This window comes from Conger conger, chromosome 1 (genome assembly GCF_963514075.1).
Source record: "Conger conger chromosome 1, fConCon1.1, whole genome shotgun sequence".
Lineage (NCBI taxonomy): Eukaryota > Metazoa > Chordata > Actinopteri > Anguilliformes > Congridae > Conger > Conger conger.
The window spans coordinates 72613069-72636729 of NC_083760.1; the positions used below are offsets into that span (position 1 = coordinate 72613069).

The window sequence follows — 23661 nt, forward strand, 5'->3', positions numbered from 1 at the left end:
TCTTACAGATTAAAGTCTTTGAGCATAATATTGCTGCAACATTCAGTACTGGATAATGTGTCAATTAGCACAAGGTGATGTTGTCCTCTTAGTTTGATTTTCTGTCAGGCAAAAAATAGGTTATTTCCTGACAGGAAAACCTTACATACCAACTGAAAAACATTTTTAAAATGGTCAAAACATGGCCTGATTTCCAGGTGGGGTGTATCAGTGTTTCTCAGAGGATTTGGGGTTTTTACACTGTGAATTCAGCAAGCTAAAATGCTGTAAGTCAACACGTATTATATCAGCGGATTGTTATTTAGCCTACTGCAGTTTGTCAGTCTCTATTTAAAATGTGCAATCCCATGTTGCCATGATAAAGTTAATTCTCCCAGGTAGACTAGGCCTACTGCAGCTACAATGTACCATTCTGGAACCATAGTATTAATTTACCATAGTTGCTATTACCCTAGTCTGTACCATGAAATTACCAGGAATTGTCAACCGCTTTCAAAGTAATTTATTGATTAAGCATATCTTAAAAGGTGAGGATCAACTTGGCATACAACACTCATCCAAGATATGGATCATTGTTCCAATCATCACTACACCTACCTCAGTAGCTGGAAACCCTTAGTATTATCCTGCGATCAGGTCTAAAGTGTAACTGCAATTCTCGCGATATTTGCGCGGTCCATGTCTGAGCAATAATGGCCGCCCTCCGAATCATACCTGGAACGGGTAGTAACAGAACATTCAAACTGGGACGTGAAAGCTGACCGATAATAAACTAAAATATCCTGGCACTCCCTCCCCTACCCGGTTACTGAACGGATGGGAAGAGGGGGTCAACCCCAAGCAACGTAAAGAAACAAAACGGACAAGTTCGGTGGCAGGCAGACAAGTGAAGGCTACACAGCATAACGTTAGCCAAGGAAGCAAGAGGAACCTAGACAGCCACGGTTTGGCAAAGGGTGTGTATACAGTGAACGTCGGGAGAGAAGGACAATATCCTTGGCGCTGCAGCTAGTATGAGTGGACCAGGGCAGGACAGCGAACCGGAGGCGAAGGTACTTCACATCAAGCGGCTGTACAGGTAAGTTAGCTTGTTTGCCAAGGCCGGTGTAAAGAAGTGTCCGCGAAAACCAGTGGAACTAACTAACGTTAGCTATATCACTGGTGTTCTAGCTAGTTGATTCGTGTAAACATTAGCTAGCTAAATGGAGAGTTCATTGCGTTAGTTAGCTGACCATAACAATGTTGATTGCACGGTCGCTGTGTATGATAGACATAGCTAGCTTGCTAACGCTGTCTTGAATATAGACAGCCGGTTAGCTTGCATCCATATAATTTAGCTAGCTAAATGCTAATGTTAGCTAGCTAACCATCCTTACTTAACGTTACCAAGCTGGCGAGCTTAATTGGCTAAATGCAGGCATGTTAGCTAGCGAAATGTTTCTAATGGCAATATGATTTGAAACGTCATTTAAAATAGCGTTCGTTATCTTCTGATTTTCAAGTTGGCTAATCTAGCTAACTGGGAAGCCAGGTAAAAGGAGTGCGATAGCCTAGCTACAGGGCTCTACCTTGCATACCGGTAGATGGCCAATGCTACTTAAAATCATTTAACGTTATCCAGAATGTATGTTGTATTGCGTTAACAAGCGCTGTTCTTTGTGGGAGGTTAACTCTAGTTGGCAAGTTAACGTAGCTACCTCGTGCCGACTAAATGTGGCGACGGTCGACCGATAATGCCCATGGCATGGCATGGCACGACACGCTTAATGGTTGCAAGGAAGCTAACTGTTAATGAAGCATGGTAGCATAGTTAGGTTGCAGGTCTCTTAACTAGCAAGGTGATGTGTTCATCGACTGCTTGTTAAGCTTGCTAGCTAATTCTGTAGTTAAACAGCAACGACCTAGCTATGATTGTTTTGCCAAGTTGGCTAGCTAGCTACGTAAAATTGGTATGACAGGTAATATACTGTCAGGTGTAAGTTACTGCACACTTTGGTAATTACATTTGGGTTTATTTAGAACCTGTGACATAGCCAAATATCTAGTTGGTTAAGCTCAAGGGAGTTGCCTACTATAGAACGTGGAATGCATACAATTGACCTGCACAGTTGGCGAAGATAATTTAATTTGTTGTCAGTGAAAAATATCTTACATTTCATATTACATCTTTGTACCCACCGCAATCAATGCATTAAAATAATCCTGGCGTGGATAGAATGCTGGAGTTGGAATGCAGGATTGTGTTTTTATGCCAATTTAACGCACATTTATAAACAATTTACCTTAGTTGCAAGTTCCAGGACATATCCCTAATTCCTAACACTTGAGCTCCATTGACCCTGAGTGAAATCATATTCTAGCAGCAGATAATTTGCTTAGGGCGTTAAGCTAGTGTGTGATATAGCCTAAGATCTTGCTTTTGAGCTATAGTAGTTGCATGCTAGACAATACTCCATTTTTTCTTCAAAGGAGCCTATTACACAATATTAATAGTTACAGCAAACAGTGGAGCTTAATTTTACAGAGATGTTTTTGTGTTTAATTAAAAAAAGTAACATATTACTGTAACCAATTTACTACTTTTTACATAAAAACTTGATCAAGACTGTCTGAGATCAGAAGCAAGGAGCCAACCAAAGTCTGCAGAAGAACTGTGGCAGGTTCTCCAACATGCTTGGAACAACCTCCCTGCTGATTGTCTTAGCCAACGCTGTCCTGCAGTTCTATATCTCAGAGAAGTGATGCAGTTTAACGCCGAAGGGTAGTCACAAAAAATATTGATTTGATTCACTTTTTAACTATTCTGCCAAATTACTAAAATGTAATGTAAAATGTATAGTACGTTTATTTAGGACCTTTCATTGAATTATTTTTGAAAGAATCTTATCTGTGCAGAATATTATACAGGTGCCTCAGACTTTTGCACAGTACTTTAGCTATCAGTGAAAGTGCCTGCCTACATCACTGTAATCACCAGACCCCACACAGAAACCACAACTGTGAACATCACTTTTTGCTACCCCTTTAATATACCCACCATTTTGACTGCTTTATTGCCTTTGCCTCATTCTTACAAAGGGATAAATGTGTGCAGTGACAATTCTGTGACATTCACAATCTCAAGAAAGTTCCTGTAACAATTGTATATGGTTATTGAGAAAATTAATGGCAGTGTCTAGATCATTGTTTCTTAATTACTGTCCTCGGAACCCTTGCCAGAAGGTTTTTGTTGTAACCAGGAACTCCCACACCTGAGGACTGGAGTTGAGAAACACTGGTCTAGATGAATATGCCAAGCATTCGGCAGTTTGATGGCTTCATTTTTTGGCATGTCCAACTAAAGCATTTCCTTAGTTTTCATTCTGAACAGAGCACGAGTCAACTACCAATTCCCAGTTAAAACGGCTAGATTAGTCTGTTATCAGGCTGTAAGCAGGTGATTTACTTTTAATCATAAGGAAGATGCACAGTGTAGGTGCGACTTTACAGGACAGTGAGGGATTTCTTCTTTGTTGGAAATTGTTATGCAAATATCTTGTCTTTCAAGGAAATATTATGTGGTCTGCTTACAGCTGAGGTACTGTTGCAGGCAGTCCCCATCATCTCTTATTCTAGCAATTCCATACCTACCCAGCCCCAGAATAATAAATGGATGCTGTTTGGTGATGGGTCCACTGCTCATGAATTAAAACTATTTAATAGCCAATCGGGTCTTCTACATGAAAACTGAACGAATGCTTCGAGGTAAATTTCCTCAAACCTTAATTTTTAGCCTGGTCTCAACATGGGACTGCGACAAGCAGGGTTTATTTTGTTTTGTTTATCAAAATCTCACCTCTTTGGGTAATTTTTCTTCATTTGACTCGTTTTGACATGACCATCAATGATGGTCATAAAATTTCTGATCTGTTGTAGCATCTGTTCGCTAATATCTGTGGCACATTATCAGTATAATTCTATCCGTGGAATTATGCTAGCATATGTAGGTCTTATTATTGCCTTGGCCCAACCACACAAATTTATTGCATGCAATGCACTTAATATGAAAATGTATTCCTTATTCCACTGTCACATGGCCCAGGGCTGTAGTGGAGTCTGTTCACAAGCTGGATGTCATCATCAGCAACAAGTCATCATACAGGGAGGTGTTCAAGCCAGAGAATATCAGCCTGCGTAACAAGTGAGTTCCCCTTTCCTAGCACTAAATATCTGCAATTGTCTTATTTTATGTTCGAGCCATAATCCTTTGTAAGTCTGGTCTGAGACGGTCCCCGTTTGACTGTTTGACCCCCCCAGGCTGCGAGAGCTCTGTGTGAAGCTGATGTTCCTTCACCCGGTGGACTATGGCCGCAAAGCTGAGGAACTTCTGTGGAGGAAGGTGTATTATGAGGTCATCCAAGTCATCAAGACCAACAAGAAGGTAGTGCTCCATCTTATTTGCTCTGCTGAAAGATGCCTGGCATTGCTCATCCATTGACTGGCCAACATTATTCAAATCAATGGTGGTGTTATGGAGAATTAGCCAATGCCAGGCAGTGTGCCCCTCAAAGAGAGTTTGTAAAAAAAGAACTGCGTTCTTCCAGAACATTAGGAGAGAACGTTAGAGTGGCTTCTTATCTCAGTCAGATTTGTTTTCGGTCATTGTGAGTGCTTGAGAGCTTTTTGGTTGCAAGTCCCTCCATCTTTCTCCTTCTCTGCTCAAGTGGTGTTGGCTTAACTGCTTTTGGCAGCCTGGAATTGTGCTTCTTTGCTTTCTTTCATTGTTGTGAACTAATTAAACACCACACCTTTCTCCTGGTCCCTGTTTTTCAACCCATATCACTTCTTCCTCGTCAATGTCTATCTTCCCTTCCTCTTTCACTACCTCCCTCTTCTTCTTTTGTTTTCTTGTTGTAGCACATTCACAGTCGCAGTGCTCTGGAGTGTGCCTACAGAACGCACCTGATTGCTGGTGTGGGATTCTACCAGCATCTGCTGCTCTACATCCAGTCCCACTATCAGCTGGAGCTGCAGGACTGCATTGATTGGACGCACGTCACTGACCCCCTCATAGGTGAGACATGTAATGAAAGCCTCCAAACTTTTCTGTTTGTTCAAAACCCCCAGTTCTTCCGCAATCTTTTATTTTCTCAGGAAATCCATGTGGATTACTGAGAATGCCTAGATTAGGCTTTTGATTTGATGTGCGATTAGCAATAACCTCATTGTGTTGATCGCTAATCACACACTAGGTTTTGAGCTTTTGTTTTTGTAGTTTTGAGATTGTACTTCTGAACAGGAAGGAGGCAGTGTGATCAGGGTGTTGCAAAGTATTTTCTGTTGAGTCACTCTTTGCACTATGTGCAAAACCCAGGGGTCCTGCAGCTTGTATTGGGTCTGCTCCCTGTCAGTGTCGACTGTGGCTGGGAGTCAGAACTGACCTTATTGGGTCTGCTCCCTGTCAGTGTCGACTGTGGCTGGGAGTCAGAACTGACATTATTGGGTCTGCTCCCTGTCAGTATTGACTGTGGCTGGGAGTCAGAACTGACCTTAGCTCACCCAAGGAGGGAGGTTTTCGGTGCCTCACAGCACATTAGTCAGCTGTGTAAATTGTGCCATCCCCTGGCGCAGTGTCTCTGACTGCTAGCAGATTGCAGGGTGGAGCAAAGCAGTGGTTTGGCTGCGTGAGGTTCTCAGGAAGCGCGTGCCATACGTCCTGCCTGCATCGACAGGGAAAACCTTTTGTAGCATGTGCAGGTTTTTTTTTTTGTTGTTGTCTGAATGCATGTTCAACTCTTGTTTTGTCCCGCAGGTCGTAAGAAGCCGGTGTCGGCCACTGCCAAAGAGATGGAATGGGCCCAGATGGCTTGCCATCGCTGCTTGGTGTACCTGGGCGACCTTGGTAAAGCAATGCTCCACTCCAGACACACAAGCACCGGTTATGTAGGGGAGTCACGGTCTGGTTTACCTGAAGGTCAAGCATGTTGCCCTTATCTTTGTGGAAAATTATATTCCTTGAAAAGAGTATTATAAAGTATTTTGTGTGTGTTAACTGGCTGGGAAAGTCAGAAGAACTGAAAGTGGTGGGGGGGAGTGGGGTGGGGTGGGGTGGGGTGGAGTGGGGGGGGGGGGCGGGCGACGACTGGGGTTGGGTTTCTAGAAAAAAAGGAAAGAAGAAAGAAAAATAAAATACAGATTAAATTTTCATTCATTTATTGGTTTAATTTGCTTTGGTTTAATATGGCATGGTATCTTGTGGGAAGTGTGAAAAATGTCTGGTCTTGGGCATCAGGTGCTTGATGGGATGTTGTGTTAATCTGCAGCACGGTACCAGAATGAGCTGGCGGGTGTGGAGGCGGAGCAACTGGCCGAACGCTTCTACCACCAGGCCCTGTCAGTAACCCCCCACGTGGGTGAGTGACCCCGCTGTCCCCCAGCCAGAGCCCTTCACTTCCACTCAGTGTTTCCTTCTTACACTCTGAGAGAAGCTCCAGGTAGCCTCTTCCAGAAGGTCCGAGAGTCTCCTGGAATTTTCTCCCTGATTACCCACCTGTGCTCAGAAATCTCCTGCAAATCAGTGGTCTGCATTCTGCACCACAGGCAGGAGTGAAGTTTAAACATTAGAATTTTTCCGTTGTGAATTGATGAACAAACCAAACCAAAAAGCATGGCTGAATCCCACCAGGCAGCATCTGCCCCAGGCATCCCCCAAGTGGGTCTCCTGGAAATAGTTTTTGCAAGGGTGGGATGTGTGTATTATGCTGTTTATCCAGTTCAGTTATTTTACACTCTGCCTCTTCCATGCATACAAACCGTCACATACCAAACGGACCGTTCATTTCAGGCAGGTTTGAGAAAAGCACAGTTTAGTTTTGACCTTGTGTGCATGTCAGTATATGTCCATGTTCGTTATGCTGCTTATTATAATTCTAAACCACAGCATGTCCATCTTTTGGACATTAAATAAATACGTTTGAGTAAAACATTTTTTGAATTTAAAAGCACAATCTTTGGTCATGTTTTAGACATCTTAATGTCCAAAGTATGGATGTCTTAATGTCCAAAAGATGACCAGCAGTTTTGTTCATTAATTTCAGCATTCACAAAAGGTGTAGTCTCAGTGATCAGGGAAAACGATTAAAAGTTACACGCACAGTCTTCCCGGGGAAATGGCCCCTAAAGGCAGCTCCAGGTCAGATCCCACAGGCTGAGCTTGTGGCTGTGTCGTGTGAGCATAATGAATAGCAGGCTTGCTGGTGGCGGGATCGGTGAGCTGCAGTGATGATCACATATCTGAGTGTTTGATGCTCCGTGTCACAGGAATGCCTTTTAACCAGCTGGGCACTCTAGCGGGGAGCAAGTTCTACAACGTTGAAGCCACCTACTACTACCTGCGCTGGTGAGAATGCCTAAAATCATGCTCTTGTTCTTGTTCATGTTCATGTTCATGTTCATGTTCATGTTCATGTTCATGTTCATGTTCTCCTCATGTCGCTATGCATGCAGTGTACAGATGACTCTGTCATTGCATTTTGTGTCATGTAAGCAATGAGCATCAGAGAATGATCTGCATGTGGAAATAGTTTGTTCTAACTCAGGACAGCAAATGTGCTCTATATTTGATAGTGATAGTTACTACAGCAGGTACGAACACACCTGTAAATGTTATCTTCGATGAAACTATGATAATTTTAAGCACCGTTTATGTTTCATGATTGGTAGATCTGACCGTGTTTTCCTAAAATCCTTGTCAATTTTGTGGGTATTTTTTCTCTGTGTTTGTGTGTGAGGCAGTATACAGTCAGAGGCGCCTTTTGAGGGGGCCTATGGGAACCTGAAGCGCTTGTTTGACAAAGCAGCCAAGATGTACCACCAAGTGAAGAAGCAGGAGATTAAGAAACTTTCTCCCTCGCGGCAAAGGTGCGCCCGTTCATACTACTGTTCAAGCTGGAGTCACACGCCTTTGTTTTATAACTTGCACCATTGGTTGGAATGTGTCGTAGTGGTTAATATGTATATGCTTTTGTAGTGAAGTGCTCCGCAGAGTTTTGTGAATTAAAAAAAAAGGAACATTGGCAGTTGTATGCAGGAACGACCTGAGCAGTGATGGCTTCTAATCGCTTTCGGAAAAAAAACTTTATTGCACTGGTTTGCAAACCCAATTCTGTGTTATTTCCACACATTCAGTGTCTCTTGAGGAATAATTCTTATTAACAATACAAGGTCCATATTCACATCTCAGTAATTGAATTCAGTAAGACCACTTAAAGCTTTTATTGACTGTTTACATGCACATTGCTATTTCACTGTTGAATATGCAAGTATTCAGACTATGACATGAGTAACGTAAACACCTTATTACCAAAAGTGCCCCTATCCTGATTATGAATAATGGGACTTGGGATGTGGCTATATTAAATAGAATTTTATGGCTTGTCCAACGCATTTATTGGAGTATACCTCCGACAAGTAAATATAAGGTTACACTTGTATGTTCCATTTAACAAGGAATTTTGGCACATAATTCACTCACTAGCTTGCGGTCATGGCAAATTCTCAAAAGGACAATCATTTTTTGAGCAACTGCTAGACACTATAGTCCTTCTTTTTTAGAAAGATATGAACATAACTTTAATGAATGAAAGCACTTTGGTGAGATAATACTGTGACTGTGTTGATGAGTCCATTTCTTTTGCATTTTGAAAAAAAGAAAAACACTGCGCTAAAGTAACTATCCTTACAAAATTATAGCTAAGGGAAGAATGTATTGCATGTCCTGGACTTATTTGAGATTCTGTGATCACATTTTCTGGAATATCTTCATATCTCATGCAGCTTTTTCTGAGCAGAGGATAGTAGAGGATAAGGACCATTATCCAGAGTACAGTGCTTGTAAACACTTGTTATTTTCTCAAATGTTGTTTGGAAAACACATCCCTTATAAAAGATTTACCTTATTGTAACCAGTTAAATGGCAAAAGTGAAATCAGTGGGGTCCTATTCGCTGAAATTCATCAGCTGTAACTCAAAACGAAATTTGCTGTAATGAAAAACAGCATATATAGGGTGTTTGTACTGAGTCTGCATGCCACTTGAGTGAAGGGTCAATATTGAAAGGGTTGCTTTCTCCTGTTCCAGCCATACCCGCTTCTCCTTTTCCCCCCTATGAAATCTTCCCAGTCAGTGGCCTACAGTATGCTTTATATGGTGATGTACTGGGCAAGTGGCAGCAATGATGCAGTCGTCGTGTTAGCATATGTCGCTCTGGCTCGTACAGTTGAAAATGTCTGGGAAAAGGACGCATTATGAACAGCAGCAGGAAGCAGCCGAGTAGCAACCTTCTGTGTCACATGTGAGGTTCCCACGGCAGTGGAAAAGCCTGAGACTGAGATGGTCATAAAACCCCCTGGATGACGGCCAGACTCTGAATTATTGCTGTATACTGTATATAATTACTGCTGTATACTGTGTATTTGTTGTATACTGTATTCTTGCTAAATCTGGAACTGATTCATACCCAGTATCGACTCTGATGTGTACAGATTTACCAGTCTGCAAATTGACCAGTTTTCGCATATGGGATTGTACGATCAGATGTTTCAACAGCTGGACAGAATTATGTTTTCTAATGTACACACACTCAGCATGTCGGGAAGAGAACTGATTTGTGTTGCTTGGATACATTGAGAGTTGCACATGCCAGTGTTCCTCTGTGCTTTTATGGAATCACAGCATATCGTGTTCTATTTTCACACAGGTCTAAAGACATCAAGCGACTTTTGGTGAGCTTCATGTACCTGCAGAGTCTGTTACAGCCCAAGAACAGGTGAGGATGTAGTACTAAATGATAATAATGCTGACTTTAGTATTAATACTGACTCAACAGACAAGCTGAATAACCACTAGCCCATGAATAGGCCCATGCTGGTATGAGCACCCTGCTTATGGGCTCACTAATTTGGATTTTAAAATTTGAATTTTATATTTGAATATAAATTACGGTAGGTGAAAGTAAGTATTTCTAGGACGGCATAGGATAGGATGCACAAACTACCCATATACTGTATATGGAACTGCATTGCTTCTTGCAGCCTGTAAAGGATTAGTCCTCGGATTGTTCTGGAAGCTAATCTGTCTGTTCCGTCTGGCTGCAGCGTGCTGGAAACGGAGCTGACGTCGTTGTGCCAGTCGGTGCTGGAGGACTTTAACCTGGTGCTCTTTTACCTGGCCACGCCCACGCACAGCAGCACCTCAGCCGGTGAGGAAGAGGAGGAGCAGGACACCGGCTGCCCCTTCCTGCCCGACACCCTGGTCTTCAAGATGGTGGTCACCTGTCTCATGGTGGTCCACAGCCTCAAGAGGGGAGGTCAGTGATGAAAAGTGGATGAAAGGATTTCTTTTAGAATATGCTCATCGGCACCTTCAGTCAAATTGTTCTTGTAGCCCCCGTTGTAGCTTCCTCTTGGCCTGGACTGACCAGAAGACTACAGATGCTTTTGTGGATCAGTGATAAGTGTTTATTAAGCTTTTAGATTAACTGACAGGGCATGTCAGCGGATGGACAGCTCGAAAGCCCTGCTGCCCCCAGGAGACTTCCAGTGAAGAGGAGCTTTTAACTTCTGTGTTTTCCTATATTTCTTGTTTAGCACACCAAAATGAACCGTTATAAATGAGTATTTTTGCAGAAGTAATTCAGGTTGGGAAGTAAAGGCTCCTGCCACGCAATACACAGCTCTGCACAATATTGTTAATAATATCTCTTTCTTAGCACACTGAGTAAACTGTGTCGGATTATGGCATTGCCAAATATTATAAAGAGTGTTTCTCAGGAAAGAAAAAGAAGCTGTAAAGCTCATTATCCACTTTTCAGGTTCGAAGCAGTACAGCGCGTCTATTGCCTTTACACTGGCCCTGTTTTCCCACCTGGTCAACCACGTCACCATCCGGCTGCAGGCTGAGCTGGAGGACGGAGAAAGCCAGGTGCCACCTCTTCACACGGACAACCCAGGTAAGGAGATGACTGGACTCACATGGACACCATTCCTCGTTTCAGCTTGAATTGTGGAAGATGCAGTTTACGGTCTAAATCTGAGTGAAGTGCAGGGTCGCATGCTGTTTCCACTGCTTTTGTGCTCTTGTGAAAAAGGGAGCATTTGTAAAGGGCTGACAATAATTTGTCATGATCTCCCGCTAGTTTTCTGAACCGGTGTGCAGGTAATCTTGTAGGGAAATGTGTTCCTTTCTTACTGATTGAATTACATTACATTACGTTACATTACATTATTGCCATTTGGCAGACGCTCTTACTCAGAGCGACGTACAGTTGATATGATTAACCAGGAGACAATCCTCCCCTGGAGCAATGCAGGGTTAAGGGCCTTGCTCAAGGGCCCAACGGCTGTGCGGATCTTATTGTGGCTACACCGGGATTAGAACCACCGACCTTGCGTGTCCCAGTCGTTTACCTTAACCACTACGCCCAGGCCGCCCTGACGCATCTTTGATGGTTAATTCTGGGCCATGCCCTTCTGCTCCTTCCAGATGACCCTGAGATGAGAGAGACCGCAGGGCCTGCGGCCTTGGAAGATGAGGGCCTTCTGAACGGCACGGGGGGAGAGGAGGAGGAGGAAGAGGAGGAGGAAGGGGAGGGCGGGCTGAAGCTGGAGGAGCAGAAGCAGAAGAAGAAGTACTCGCGCCTCTCCATGCTGCGCCGGCGGCGCTGCGTCCGTAAGGAGGACGAGAGCGACCTGAGCGAGGGCTTCCAGAGCGACGAGGACGAGGAGGAGGAGGACAGGGGCCAGGCCCACAGCCCGGGCACCGCCGGGCCCCCTGTCAGCGGCCCCGTACTGGCCAAGGAGGCCAAGCGCGAGCGGCTGCCCGTGGAAGCGGGCTGGGGGAGCGGGTCCGAGGAGGAGGAGGGGGGCACGGCCTTCGACGTGGAGACCGACTCCGACATGAACAGCCAGGAGTCCCGCTCTGACCTGGAGGACATGGAGGATTCGGAGAGCCCGCCCCAAGACCCCCAGCAGCAGCAGCAGCAGCAGCAGCAGCAGCCCCCCAGGGACGAGCGGTCCACGCCCCCCGCCACCAACGGCCCCCTCCTGCCCAGCGACCCCAGCATCACCAGTAACCTGCAGGCCATGTCTTCCCAGCTCTTCCAGGCCAAGCGCTGCTTCCGCCTGGCTCCCACCTTCAGCAACATGCTGCTCCGCCCCCAGAAGGCCTGCAGCCCCACGCCGGACTCGGCCCCCTCGAAGGAGGCCTCCGTACCGCCAGGGGACACGCCCCGCACTGTTAGCCCTAGCACAGCCAATGGAACAAATGACAACGGTAAGCTCTCTGTCCTTCTGTCTGTCACAGCTACCCCAACATCCATAACCGCAAGGTACTTTCGGTTATTTTGCAAGTATTTATTAAATATTGTTCAAGGGGAGCCCCACCCAATACATTTTATATTACATTACATTAATGGCATTTGGCAGACGCTCTTATCCAGAGCGACGTACAGTTGCTTAGAGTAAGCAGGAGACAATCCTCTCCTGGAGCAATGCCGGGCTAAGGGCCTTGCTCAAGGGCCCAACGGCTGTGCAGATCTTATGGCTACGCCGGGATTCGAACCACTGACCTTGCGGGTCCCAGTCATGTGCCTTAACCACTACACTACAGGCTGTTACATGATGTACTCTTGACTTAGTCAAGTCTGTCACCTAACTAATGTGGATGAGTCAGCCATGGTAGGGGTTGGTGAGGTTTGTGAAGACATTATCATAGTTAGGAGAAATGTAAGTGGGAGTTCCACCACACACAGCATCATGCCCTGTGTGTTCTGCTGGTGAAAATCCTAACACCTGCCTCCCAATGATTCCAGCTATTGCAACATCTGAAGAGAATTGTTCATTTTTACTGTTGAAAACACTTTCTTCTGTAACCGCTGTAGAGATCAAAAAAAAAGAAAGAAAGAATCTCATACAAATGTATGTATTGGGTAAACGGTTGTACTGTATTATAACTTCTGATTACCTGAATCAGTGTGCAAGTAGCTTCGTGAAGACGTACGTGCCACTTTGCTTATTGAATTAATGATGTATAGCTGAGGAATATCGGGGATGCTTTGTGTCTAAAAACAAATGTGGATGTATAGCAGTTATTTGAGATTTCATTTATCTGGTGTTTGAAACAGAGGGTGAGTCGGACTCTGAGGGCAGCGAGCACAGTAACCAGTCATGCCACAGTGAGAAGACCCTCTCGGAGAGACTGGAGATTCTCACCAATCAGGGCCTCATCCAGGTTGTCAAAGTCTTCGTGGATTGGCTGAGAACAAATACTGACATCATTGTCATGTGTGCACAGGTAAGGTTTTGTCTTTTTTTTTTTAAACTGCCTACACATGGAGCTAGAAATGCATGCATTTGGAAGGCTTTAGGTCCTTTTAAGTCCTTGGGCCCTGGTTGATTTGTTTTTTGTTATTATTTGAATTCATTTGCATTTGTGTTTTAACCACTTTATTTTTGGGGTATGCTGTGTACTTCCTGCAACTGCACAGTTGAGTTATAAGTCACTGTGTCAGGTCTTGTTGCATTCTGAAAATGGCTGTACGGGGGGGCAGCCCTTAACCAGCGGTATTTTCAGTTTTGGAACTGGGTGCAAGCTGAAGTGTGAAGGTTAGTGCTCTGAAAAATAGGTGCACCTACGTTCCTCAGACGCCCATTCCTGACTTCTTTGATTGATTGTGGAACCTCTGTGCCCTGTTCTTGTACAGCATCCTTCCCAGCTCCATATAGAACACACTAATTTCTCTATCCATTTGCCTGCATGTACACACACGCACACACACACACACACACACACACGCGCACACACACACACACACACAGTGGATTGTGAGGGCCTAATTCAGAAAGCTCTGAGATGGATTGCCCTTTCCCATTTCTCTCATATAGAGTTCTCAGAGCCTGTGGAACAGACTGTCCGTGCTACTCAACCTTCTGCCTGACGGCAACAAGATGCTGGAAGCAGGTGAGATACAGCGAGAGATGCAGGAATGGAGGGAGCAACAGGAATGGACTGAATGAGAGAAGGAAACATGCAGCCCGTAGTCTGCTCTCATATCTATAGTTTCTGAAAGGATGAACATTTTTTTTGTTTATCTCCTGAGCTCTCTCAGGGCTTTGCAGCTATGTAATAACCACCATGCACTGGCAGGCTCCAGCTGTAGTGCACTCGTTCATTGGGCAAATGCTTCTACTTGGTTTAGCTGGTGATGGTTAATCCCTCTTTGAGAGCCAGTTTGCACAGCAGTTTTCTGAGATTCTATTTCTCATTTGTAGCGTTATTATCAGTGTATCACACTTACCTTTTATCTACTGCCAGGGTCTAACTTCAATACTGTGGTGAATGACAGTTTCTGTAGGGAGACAGGTGCTCATTCTGAGAGCTGATGAATATTTTATGGTATGATAGAATGGGCTATTAATGGACCCGTTTTAGTCATGCAGTTCCCCTGGCCTGGCCCTGGGGACAGGCTGCACACACTGGCTTCTCTTCCAGCTGTTGCCCGTTCATTTGATATGACTTGGTTTTCGTTTGGAACTGGTTAAGATGGTGCATCACGACAGTGATCGGCTTGAAGTCAGTCTTTGAAGGGAGTAATGTGTCAGAGCGTGTTTGTATGCACAGACTCCAGTATCTGATATATTACATTATTGGCATTTTGGCAGATGCTCTTATCCAGAGCTGTTTAGACGAAGCAGGAGACAATCCTCCCCTGGAGCAATGCAGGGTTAAGGGCCTTGCTCAAGGGCCCAACGGCTGTGCGGATCTTATTGTGGCTACAGGGATTATAACCACCGACCTTGCGTGTCCCAGTCATTTACCTTAACCACTACGCTACAGGCCGCCCCAGATATACTTATCTGATATAAATTTCATTGATTGTGGGGCGGCCTGTAGGATTGTCTCCTGCTTCGTCTAAACAACTGTATGTCGCTCTGGATAAGAGCGTCTGCCAAATGCCAAAATGTGATGTAATGTATGATTGATCAGTTAATCATCATAGGCCTTTTATTGAACAAGTGTTTTTCTTAATTTGAAATGCAATAAACTGGTGGTAGTTAAAAAAATTTACCAGAAACCGAGAACGTGAACGTTCATAGCTACCACAGGGTCGACACAGAAGCAGCTCTGGGGAAAAGGGTTTCCCCTCTGGGGGGTTTTTGGCTGTGTGTGATGCTCTGATGCTCTCTCCCCGTCTCTGTGCGTCAGAGCTGGGCCTGAACCCGGAGGTGACGGAGCTCCTGCAGGCGTGTGAGCGGCCCGGCCTCGGCCAGACCCTGCTGCTGCCTGAGGACCTGGCTCTGCGCCACCTGCCCGCCCTCAGCCTGGCACACCGCAAGCTGGACTTCACCCGCCAGAGAGCCCCCCTCAGCTCGCTGCAGGAGGTACCCAGCCACAGATATCACTTAGACAAATAAGAGTCGACTGTAGCTGGAAGTAGTGTAGATTCTTCTGGTGGGTTTTCGGTTTGCCGTTGCTAATTGCAGTTAGAGCCACTCAAAGCTGTTTCTTATATAGCACTTATATACCTGTCTTTTTTGGGTAAATGCTGTTCAGTAGTGTTGTGTTGCAGAAATTATGGCATAAGCCTTAGCACTGTTCAAGTTTTAAACTGGTGTTCTACTGGTGCAGAAAGATAACCTTCTTTGAGAGCCTTAAGTGAGGAAAACATTGCTGTGTTGTGGTTCATTTACATCTATTCATTTTGCTATTGTGAGTTTTGCGTAGCTTTTTATTTTTGGATGTCTGCATGCCATATTCGATAACTTTTGAACTACACGCATTTTCATAACCACATGAAAAAAACATTTTCTATTACTGTGTGTAATTTTTTGCACTTTGAGCTCAATGGGCTAAACTGTGTCTGGCCTGGGAATGTATATATTAAGGAATACATTTCATATACTTCTCATTGAGATTCTGTATGGAAAAATATTTTTCAAAAACTAATAGGCTTTTCAAATATTTCAATAATAAAATTCCCCTTAGCATAAGGAATGTGCCCATGTACTATATTGACATTAATTTAGTTTTCTGTCCTCATTTCTCCCCTCCTCCATTTACCTCTCTGGCTCCCAGTGTGTGGTGCGTCTGTGCTGTATTCGCAGTTTTGGCCACTTCCTGACCAATCTCCAGGGCAACGTGCTGCACTTCAACCCAGAGGCGGGCATCTTCACCAGCATCAGCCAATCGGAGCAGGACAACCTGGTGCAGCAAGCCAAGGCCCAGTTCCGCATGGTGAGTGACAGGCAGCGGAGATGGACACAGAGCTCTCCAGCCTGCCGCAAGGCGCAAAGACAGAGCGATCATCTGTGGCTGTTTATACGGAGGGAAATGGCAGTATTCACATGCCCTGCACTGGCTTCACTGTGTTTTACTGAACATACTTCACATGGTTCTCAAAACAAGAATTTCATCATTTTCTCTAGGCCTCCTCTTTGCGAATGCTGTTGTTGTACTTGAGTCATGCTGTGTAACCTCTCATCACTTATAATTTCATTGAGTTGCTCTGGAATGTCTTACTGAATACCAGTTGTGTTTTGTGGTAGACCACTGGTGCCTGGTTAAATGTGACGGTAGAGCAGATTGTGTCATGCCTATTCTGCACTTGTTCTTTAATCACAGGACACACATCATGTCATGTTATTTCAGTGCAGTTTTACAGTTTCTTTGTATCTTTTGTTGCATTTTGGTGCTACAGCTAGATGTACAAAAGCTGTATTGTTTGTTGAGTGCACATGCACCTTTTTGGGAATACCCCAGGCTCTTGATGGCTGAAACCCAGGCTCTTGTTAATGGGCTCATTCTGTGTACTGAGTGGGCGTGCTGGAGGTGTGTCCTGTATAAGGCCTTAATGGAGTGTGCTTATCCCCGTGTCCTACAGGCTGAAGAGGAGGCCCGTCGCAACCGGCTGATGAGAGACATGGCCCAGCTCCGCCTACAGGTCTCTCCTCTCATACTCACTCACCCTCACTGCTCTTTCTCTGTTACAGCATCTCACTCACTGCTCTCTCTGTTACAGCATCTCACTCACTGCTCTCTCTCTCTGTTACAGCATCTCACTGACTGCTCTCTCTGTTACAGCACCTCACTCACTGCTCTCTCTCTCTCTGTTACAGCATCTCACTCACTGCTCTCTCTAACAGCATCTCACTCACTGCTCTCTTTGTTACAGCATCTCACTCACTGCTCTCTCTCTCTGTTACAGCATCTCACTCACTGCTCTCTCTCTCTGTTACAGCATCTCACTCACTGCTCTCTCTCTCTGTTACAGCATCTCACTCACTGCTCTCTCTGTGTTACAGCATCTCACTCACTGCTCTCTCTCTCTCTGTTACAGCATCTCACTGACTGCTCTCTCTGTTACAGCATCTCACTCACTGCTCTCTCTCTCTCTGTTACAGCATCTCACTCATTGCTCTCTCTCTCTCTGTTACAGCATCTCACTCACTGCTCTCTCTCTTACAGCATCTCACTCACTGCTCTCTCTCTCTGTTACATCATCTCTCTCACTGCTCTCTCTGTTACAGCATCTCACTCACTGCTCTCTCTCTGTTACAGCATCTCACTCACTGCTCTCTCTCTAACAGCATCTCACTCACTGCTCACTCACTGCTCTCTCTCTCTCTGTTACAGCATCTCACTCACTGCTCTCTCTGTTACAGCATCCCACTCACTGCTCTCTGTTACAGCATCTCACTCACTGCTCTCTCTGTTACAGCATCTCACTCACTGCTCTCTCTCTGTTACAGCATCTCACTCACTGCTCTCTCTCTCTGTAACAGCATCTCACTCACTGCTCTCTCTCTGTAACAGCATCTCACTCACTGCTCTCTCTCTGTTACAGCATCTCACTCACTGCTCTCTCTCTTACCGTGTCATTCTCACTGGCCTCTTTTTTTAGTGGTGTGTTGTGGCTAGTAGCTTTACAAACTTAGTTTAGGTTGTAGCACTGTTATAACTAGGAATAAGCATGCAACACTTTCAGAATAAGCTATAAGTGTCACTCAGAAATGTGATGTTGATGTACTTTAATATGGGAATTATGCCTTTTGAATCCCAAAACATACATTTGAGCAGCTTTTAAATCCATATTCCCCCATGCACTACCATACCATGCTACATTAAGCCAGCTGAATTGGAATGTACAGTTCTGGTGATGGTGGTGCAGGTGACAGTTGAATGAGTATGTAGAGTTCTGGTGATGGTGGTGCAGGGGACATCTGAATGAGAGCATTTGGTGTCTATCGCTCACTGCAGTTGGAAGTGTCCCAGCTGGAGGGCAGCTTGCAGCAACCCAAGGCCCAGTCCTCCATGTCTCCCTACCTGGTTCCTGACACAGCCGCCCTCTGTCAACACCTGGGCATCCTGCGTCAGCTGGCAGGGAGCGGCTGCTTCATCATCATCATCCCCCGCACAGGTACTCACTCCTACCACAGGAGCTGCACTTTACATTACTCTACTTTTATTTCTTTCTTTTTGAGCATGTTAGGCATTCGACAGACGCTCTTATGCACGGCGCCACGGCTAATGTTCCAGACTGTGCAAGCGAGGGCTCTTCACACTTGAACCATAATTCCTTCAGCACTATATATAGCAGCATGCCCATCTTCTACTCTGGTCTGCAGAGACGCTGATAGCAGGGCTCCTAAGCAAGCTTCAGCCTTCCTCTGACTGTCTGTGGCGGCACGGCTGCATTGTCTGTCCATGGCAGAATTGTGTCATTGAGAACAGTTTTCCAGCGGGAGAAGTTTTTCAGTGGGGGCATGCGTTAGCGCGTGCAAAGTTTTCGCCCTCGCTGCGTAGAATTCACCAGCCGATCGAACATCACACCAAGCTGAGCAGTGGAGCCGAAAGCAGGGGTTACATGCCGACAGTGGGGGGTGGTGTGGGAAATGCCATTGTGTGCAGCGGAACAGAGCTGGTTTTGTTCCTCTAAACCCAGAGAAATCTTCCGTCGGTGTGGAAGCCCTGTAGTGCTGATGGAGATCCTGGTTAATATGCATCTTCTCAGCTGCAGTTTGAACATTAATAAATTACTCAGAAGGGTGTTCATTTATCTTCTCAAAAGAACCCCACAAGAGGAATGAAAGTATTTTTCACTGCATTTTTCACAGCTTGTTCAGAAGAGCACCTAATCCGTACTTTGGTAAAACAAAATTGTCACTCGTTTTGCCATTACATTTCTCATATTGGGATGCACAGAACAAAAAATGCTAGGCAATACACTTTGACCATTGGCCTGTTCAAAGATGAACATTCATTGAATTAAGTAGATTATTCAGTTGTAGGACTGGATTGTTCACAGCAGGGGAGGCATTTTGTCATTAGAAAACAGTTACTGGGGCAGACCTGAAGCCGCTCTTCTCCCACACAGTGATCGATGGTCTGGACGTGCTGAAGAAGGAGAACGCGGGAGCGCGGGACGGAATCCGCTTCCTGGAATCGGAGTTCCGCAAGGGCAACAGGTAGGCCTTTCCCTCCCTCTCCATCTTTACCGATTGTGCCCCGTTTCCCACAGCTATTTCAGCAACCTGCAGACCCACCTCATGCTTTGATGGTGTGTCTGTCTGCATCCTTTGCCGGTAGCTGTCTCCAAGTCCAGCACTGGATATAGCAAGCGTTTGCATGCTTCGCACAAGTACAGTGTTCACAAAAGTTACCGCAAATGACTAACTTAAAGATCACACAGCTTGTTATAAAGTCCACACATCTATCTGTTCAGTATCTTAATAATTGTTTTGGTAAAAATCTAGATTTTTCTGATTAGAAATTGAAATTGTTAGACTTATGGGATAACTAGCTAGTGGAAAACTTACTGCATCTCAACCCTTCCAATCAGACTCAAACTCATTTATTACACATTTTATAATTTTATTTATGTTTAAGGCAAAACTATTAAAGGGATTCCTTGTGTTTGGGACGTGCCCTTAAGGTACAGACACTGCCTCTAATGCCCCCCTCTTCCCTCCAGATACATCCGCTGTCAGAGGGAGCCTGGGCGGAGTTTCGAGAGGGACAAGTTGAAGAGGCTGGACATAGAGGCGTGGTAAGCTTGGCCCTGACTAAGCCATGCACAACTCAGCACTGGGGCTGCACTCTCAGAATAAGAATAATGTTTCTTCTGGTGTCTCTGTCTCAGGCACCTGTACAAGATGGTGGACAGCTGCCGCCAGCTGACCGTCTCTCAGAGCAACGGCGACGAGGACACGGCAGGCATGGTCACCATCCTCACAGGGCACTCCACAGAGGACCTGTCCGCTCGATCCCCGTCCATGAAGGTAGGGCAGCCTGTAGCCTAGTGCTAAGGTACTGACTGCGACCCGCTAGGTTGGCGGTTAAATTTCCGCAATAACATCCACACAGCTGTTGGGCCCTTGAGTAAGGCCCTTAACCCCACATTGCTCGAAGGGAGGTTTGTCCCCTGCTTAGCTTAATCAATAAAAGCGTCAGCCAATTAACATGTAATGTAAAAAATGGCCCTGTCTGTGTCTCCACACCTACTTAACCGCAGTGCACCCCAACCCATATTACACTTGCATTTACACCAGCCAGATTATTCAGAACGGATCAATCCATATGCACCAAAATCAAAATAGTAAACTATTCCTGTACAGCTCTTCAATTACAATTTATTATTATTTAGTTTTTTTATTCATAATTGTCCTGGCCTTCTAAGGCAACAAAACGGATCCTGCATTTTGGATGGATCCCCCATCCTAATTACTTGGGAGCAGAGCAGACACACTGCCACATCTGGGGAGACCACTGCTCTTATATTCATATCTGATGGGCTTTCTGAAATACATATATGATTTGCTATATAGATGGCTAGGTTCCTAGGTAGATCTAGAATCTTGCTCTTCAATTGGCTAACCAAATGTATACCTGTCTAGACACAAATGTATTTTAAAGTGAAATTGAGCCTTGGCTTTTGAGCACTGCAGTTGTTGATGAGTTAATTATTTAAATAATTTAAATTGTATTATGAAAAGCAGGCTTGATGACATGGGCCATTTTATGTGTGGCCGCGCTTATTTTATATTTATCTTGCACTGTCCCTGCATCAGACTCTGTGGAGTGAGGATGATTCAGGGAAGCTGTTGGAAGGTGATCCTCTGACTCCTGGCTCTCTCCCCACAGTCGGCAGTCCAAGCTGTGGCCGCAGCTGGCATGGAGCTGAAGAACATTCTGGAGTTCTACCGGCAGTGGAAGGAGATTGGCTGAAAGCGTGAGAGGGCACGGTCGGCACGGCAGTCAGCTGATCACACACTCACTCCCTCTCTCTCTCCCACTATTTTGCTCTGTCTGTATCCACGTCTCCAGGAAACATGAATAAAGAAGGAACGAAAGAGGGTGGAAAAAGTGCAACAGTAGGGGAAAGAAAAGCGAGAAATGGGCCTGGGGGTTACTAAAAAAACGTCTGGAGATCCCTACCCCAACAGAGGAAACCATTCCACAATTTGGGGTGGGGGTAAGAAAGGGGGACAAAACAACCAAGTGCTCCCTGTACACGTCATAACCAGGTATATACTGTGTATGAATAAATGAGTATATACACGCCGAGAGAGAAATTTACACTGATACACACATAAATATATATCTAGAGAAGTGCTTTTGTATTTTTGTTTCATTCTTTTACCCTGAGTTCTTGTGGAGATGAGGGGATACAATCAAGAAGCCTGTGTTTGGTTTGCATGGCTACAGCTGGGTTGTAACAGTAACCTGACAGAAAGCGAGAGGGGGAACAAGTCCCTGAAGAATATCTGTCCAGTGTTCAGCCCCAAAATCAACTGGGACTTAGAGCTTAAAGGGCAAGAAAGGAATCAGGTCAGTGGATGTACACTTCTTAGGGATTGTTTTCTCGCGTATGTGGCTGATCTATTTTTATTTTTTTGCTGTGTATTTTTGTGACTGGTGACAAAAGTATTGTATTGTCTGTGGGGGCGGGGGTGGGGGAGGGGGGGGGAGGGGGGAGATCTACAAAGGCAGGTTGCGCCCTGGCTGTTTGAATTTGATTTTATTTTTGTATGTCGTTCTGTAAATTTTGCTTTTGTAAGCTGTGTTATAAAGAAACGGAAATTACGGGGATCGGGTCAGTGTCTTGTAACCTTCCTGAAACTCATCATGCCTCTTTTCTGAAACTGTCCCCACTTCCTGCCAAGGCAAAGTTTGTGGGGAGCTGGTCAGTCTATGGACATACATGGTCCAAGTAGATGGTAGATACAACAAGTGGACTGCTATAAGTGCAGTTCTGCTGCATCTCAACTGTTCTGAAATCCAATCCACAGTTCACTAAATTCCATTCACACATCTACCGTTACTACTCCATACCTCCTGTTTCATAATGCACTGTGCAGAGGAATCCAACATGTGTGGCCACACTTTAAACAATAAAATGTTTCGTTTAAGACCCAGAGACTCTTTCTTTTTTTTGCCTGGAAAGAGGAAGCTACGAAGTGAGAATTGTGGACTGAAGGTACTGTGTGTGTTTGAACCAAAATGTCTTTAATCGCAACTTCCTAGCACCCCAGTTAAAACATCAGCCTGATATCCTTCAATTCAATTACACTTTACAGAGACACTGAGGAAACTGAAAGGAATTGGTGAAACCCAAAACCAAACACTGATGATGGGGAGAAGAAACTGGCTGCAGAGGGGAAGCTGTTAGCTGGGTTCCTTACACTAATTATTTGCATTTCCTTTAGCGGCACCATAGATTAATTTAGAATTAATCACAAAAACTTTTAAGTTAAATGTTTGCATTTGCTGAAAACCTCAAAAGACAGGAAATTAAATTGATCAGCCCTAACGCTAACATCCGCCTGCTCTCCATCAAGGCATCAGCACCAATCTCTGACATGCTACAGCCATGTACAATGTCTACTCTACTTCAAACAATATGTGTCACCATTGGGGAGATTAAGATTCAAACCTCTCAGAATTCATTATCTTAGTGTAGTGCATGGCAATTTTGCATATTAAAGTTAGAGGCAATATACTTACTTTGCACTTTTCTAAAGCATCATTCATTTCCAACATGTTGAATATGTCATCTTGGGACCACATACAGTGCATCCGGAAAGTATTCACAGCACTTCACTTCCCACATTTTGTTATGTTACAGCCTTATTCCAAAATTGAATAAATTCATTTTTCCCCTCAAAATTCTACACACCCCATAATGACAACAAAGAAGTTTTTGAAATTTTTGAAAATTTATTAAAAATTAAAAACTAAGAAATCACATGTACATAAGTATTCACAGCCTTTGCTCAATACTTTGTTGATGCACCTTTAAATATGATGCCACAAGCTTGGCACACCTATCTTTGGGCAGTTTCGCCCATTCCTCTTTGCAGCACCATCAGGTTGGATGGGGAGCGTCAGTGCACAGCCATTTTCAGATCTCTCCAGAGATGTTCAATAGGATTCAATCTCGGCTCTGGCTGGGCCACTCAAGGACATTCACAGAGTTGTCCTGAAGCCACTCCTTTGATATCTTGGCTGTGTGCTTAGGGTCGTTGTCCTGCTGAAAGATGAACCGTCACCCCAGTCTGAGGTCAAGAGCGCTCTGGAGCAGGTTTTCATCCAGGATGTCTCTGTACATTGCTGCATTCATCTTTCTCT

The 23661-nt window shown here is 44.8% G+C and overlaps 1 protein-coding gene across 1 annotated transcript; it reads left to right on the plus strand.

The window, feature by feature from the left end:
- Positions 1–676: 676 nt before the first annotated feature.
- On the plus strand, positions 677–21970 carry smg5 (SMG5 nonsense mediated mRNA decay factor). Its single transcript, XM_061216045.1, has 22 exons — positions 677–1078; positions 4082–4180; positions 4297–4420; positions 4897–5053; positions 5792–5881; positions 6303–6392; positions 7300–7378; positions 7774–7899; positions 9737–9805; positions 10134–10345; positions 10850–10987; positions 11521–12309; positions 13160–13329; positions 13920–13995; positions 15241–15416; positions 16111–16269; positions 16916–16975; positions 18292–18451; positions 19409–19499; positions 20006–20080; positions 20174–20312; positions 21175–21970. Exons 1-22 carry the CDS (start codon positions 1014–1016, stop codon positions 21256–21258), a joined length of 3228 nt encoding a protein of 1075 aa, XP_061072029.1. The 5' UTR covers positions 677–1013; the 3' UTR covers positions 21259–21970.
- Positions 21971–23661: the final 1691 nt, after the last annotated feature.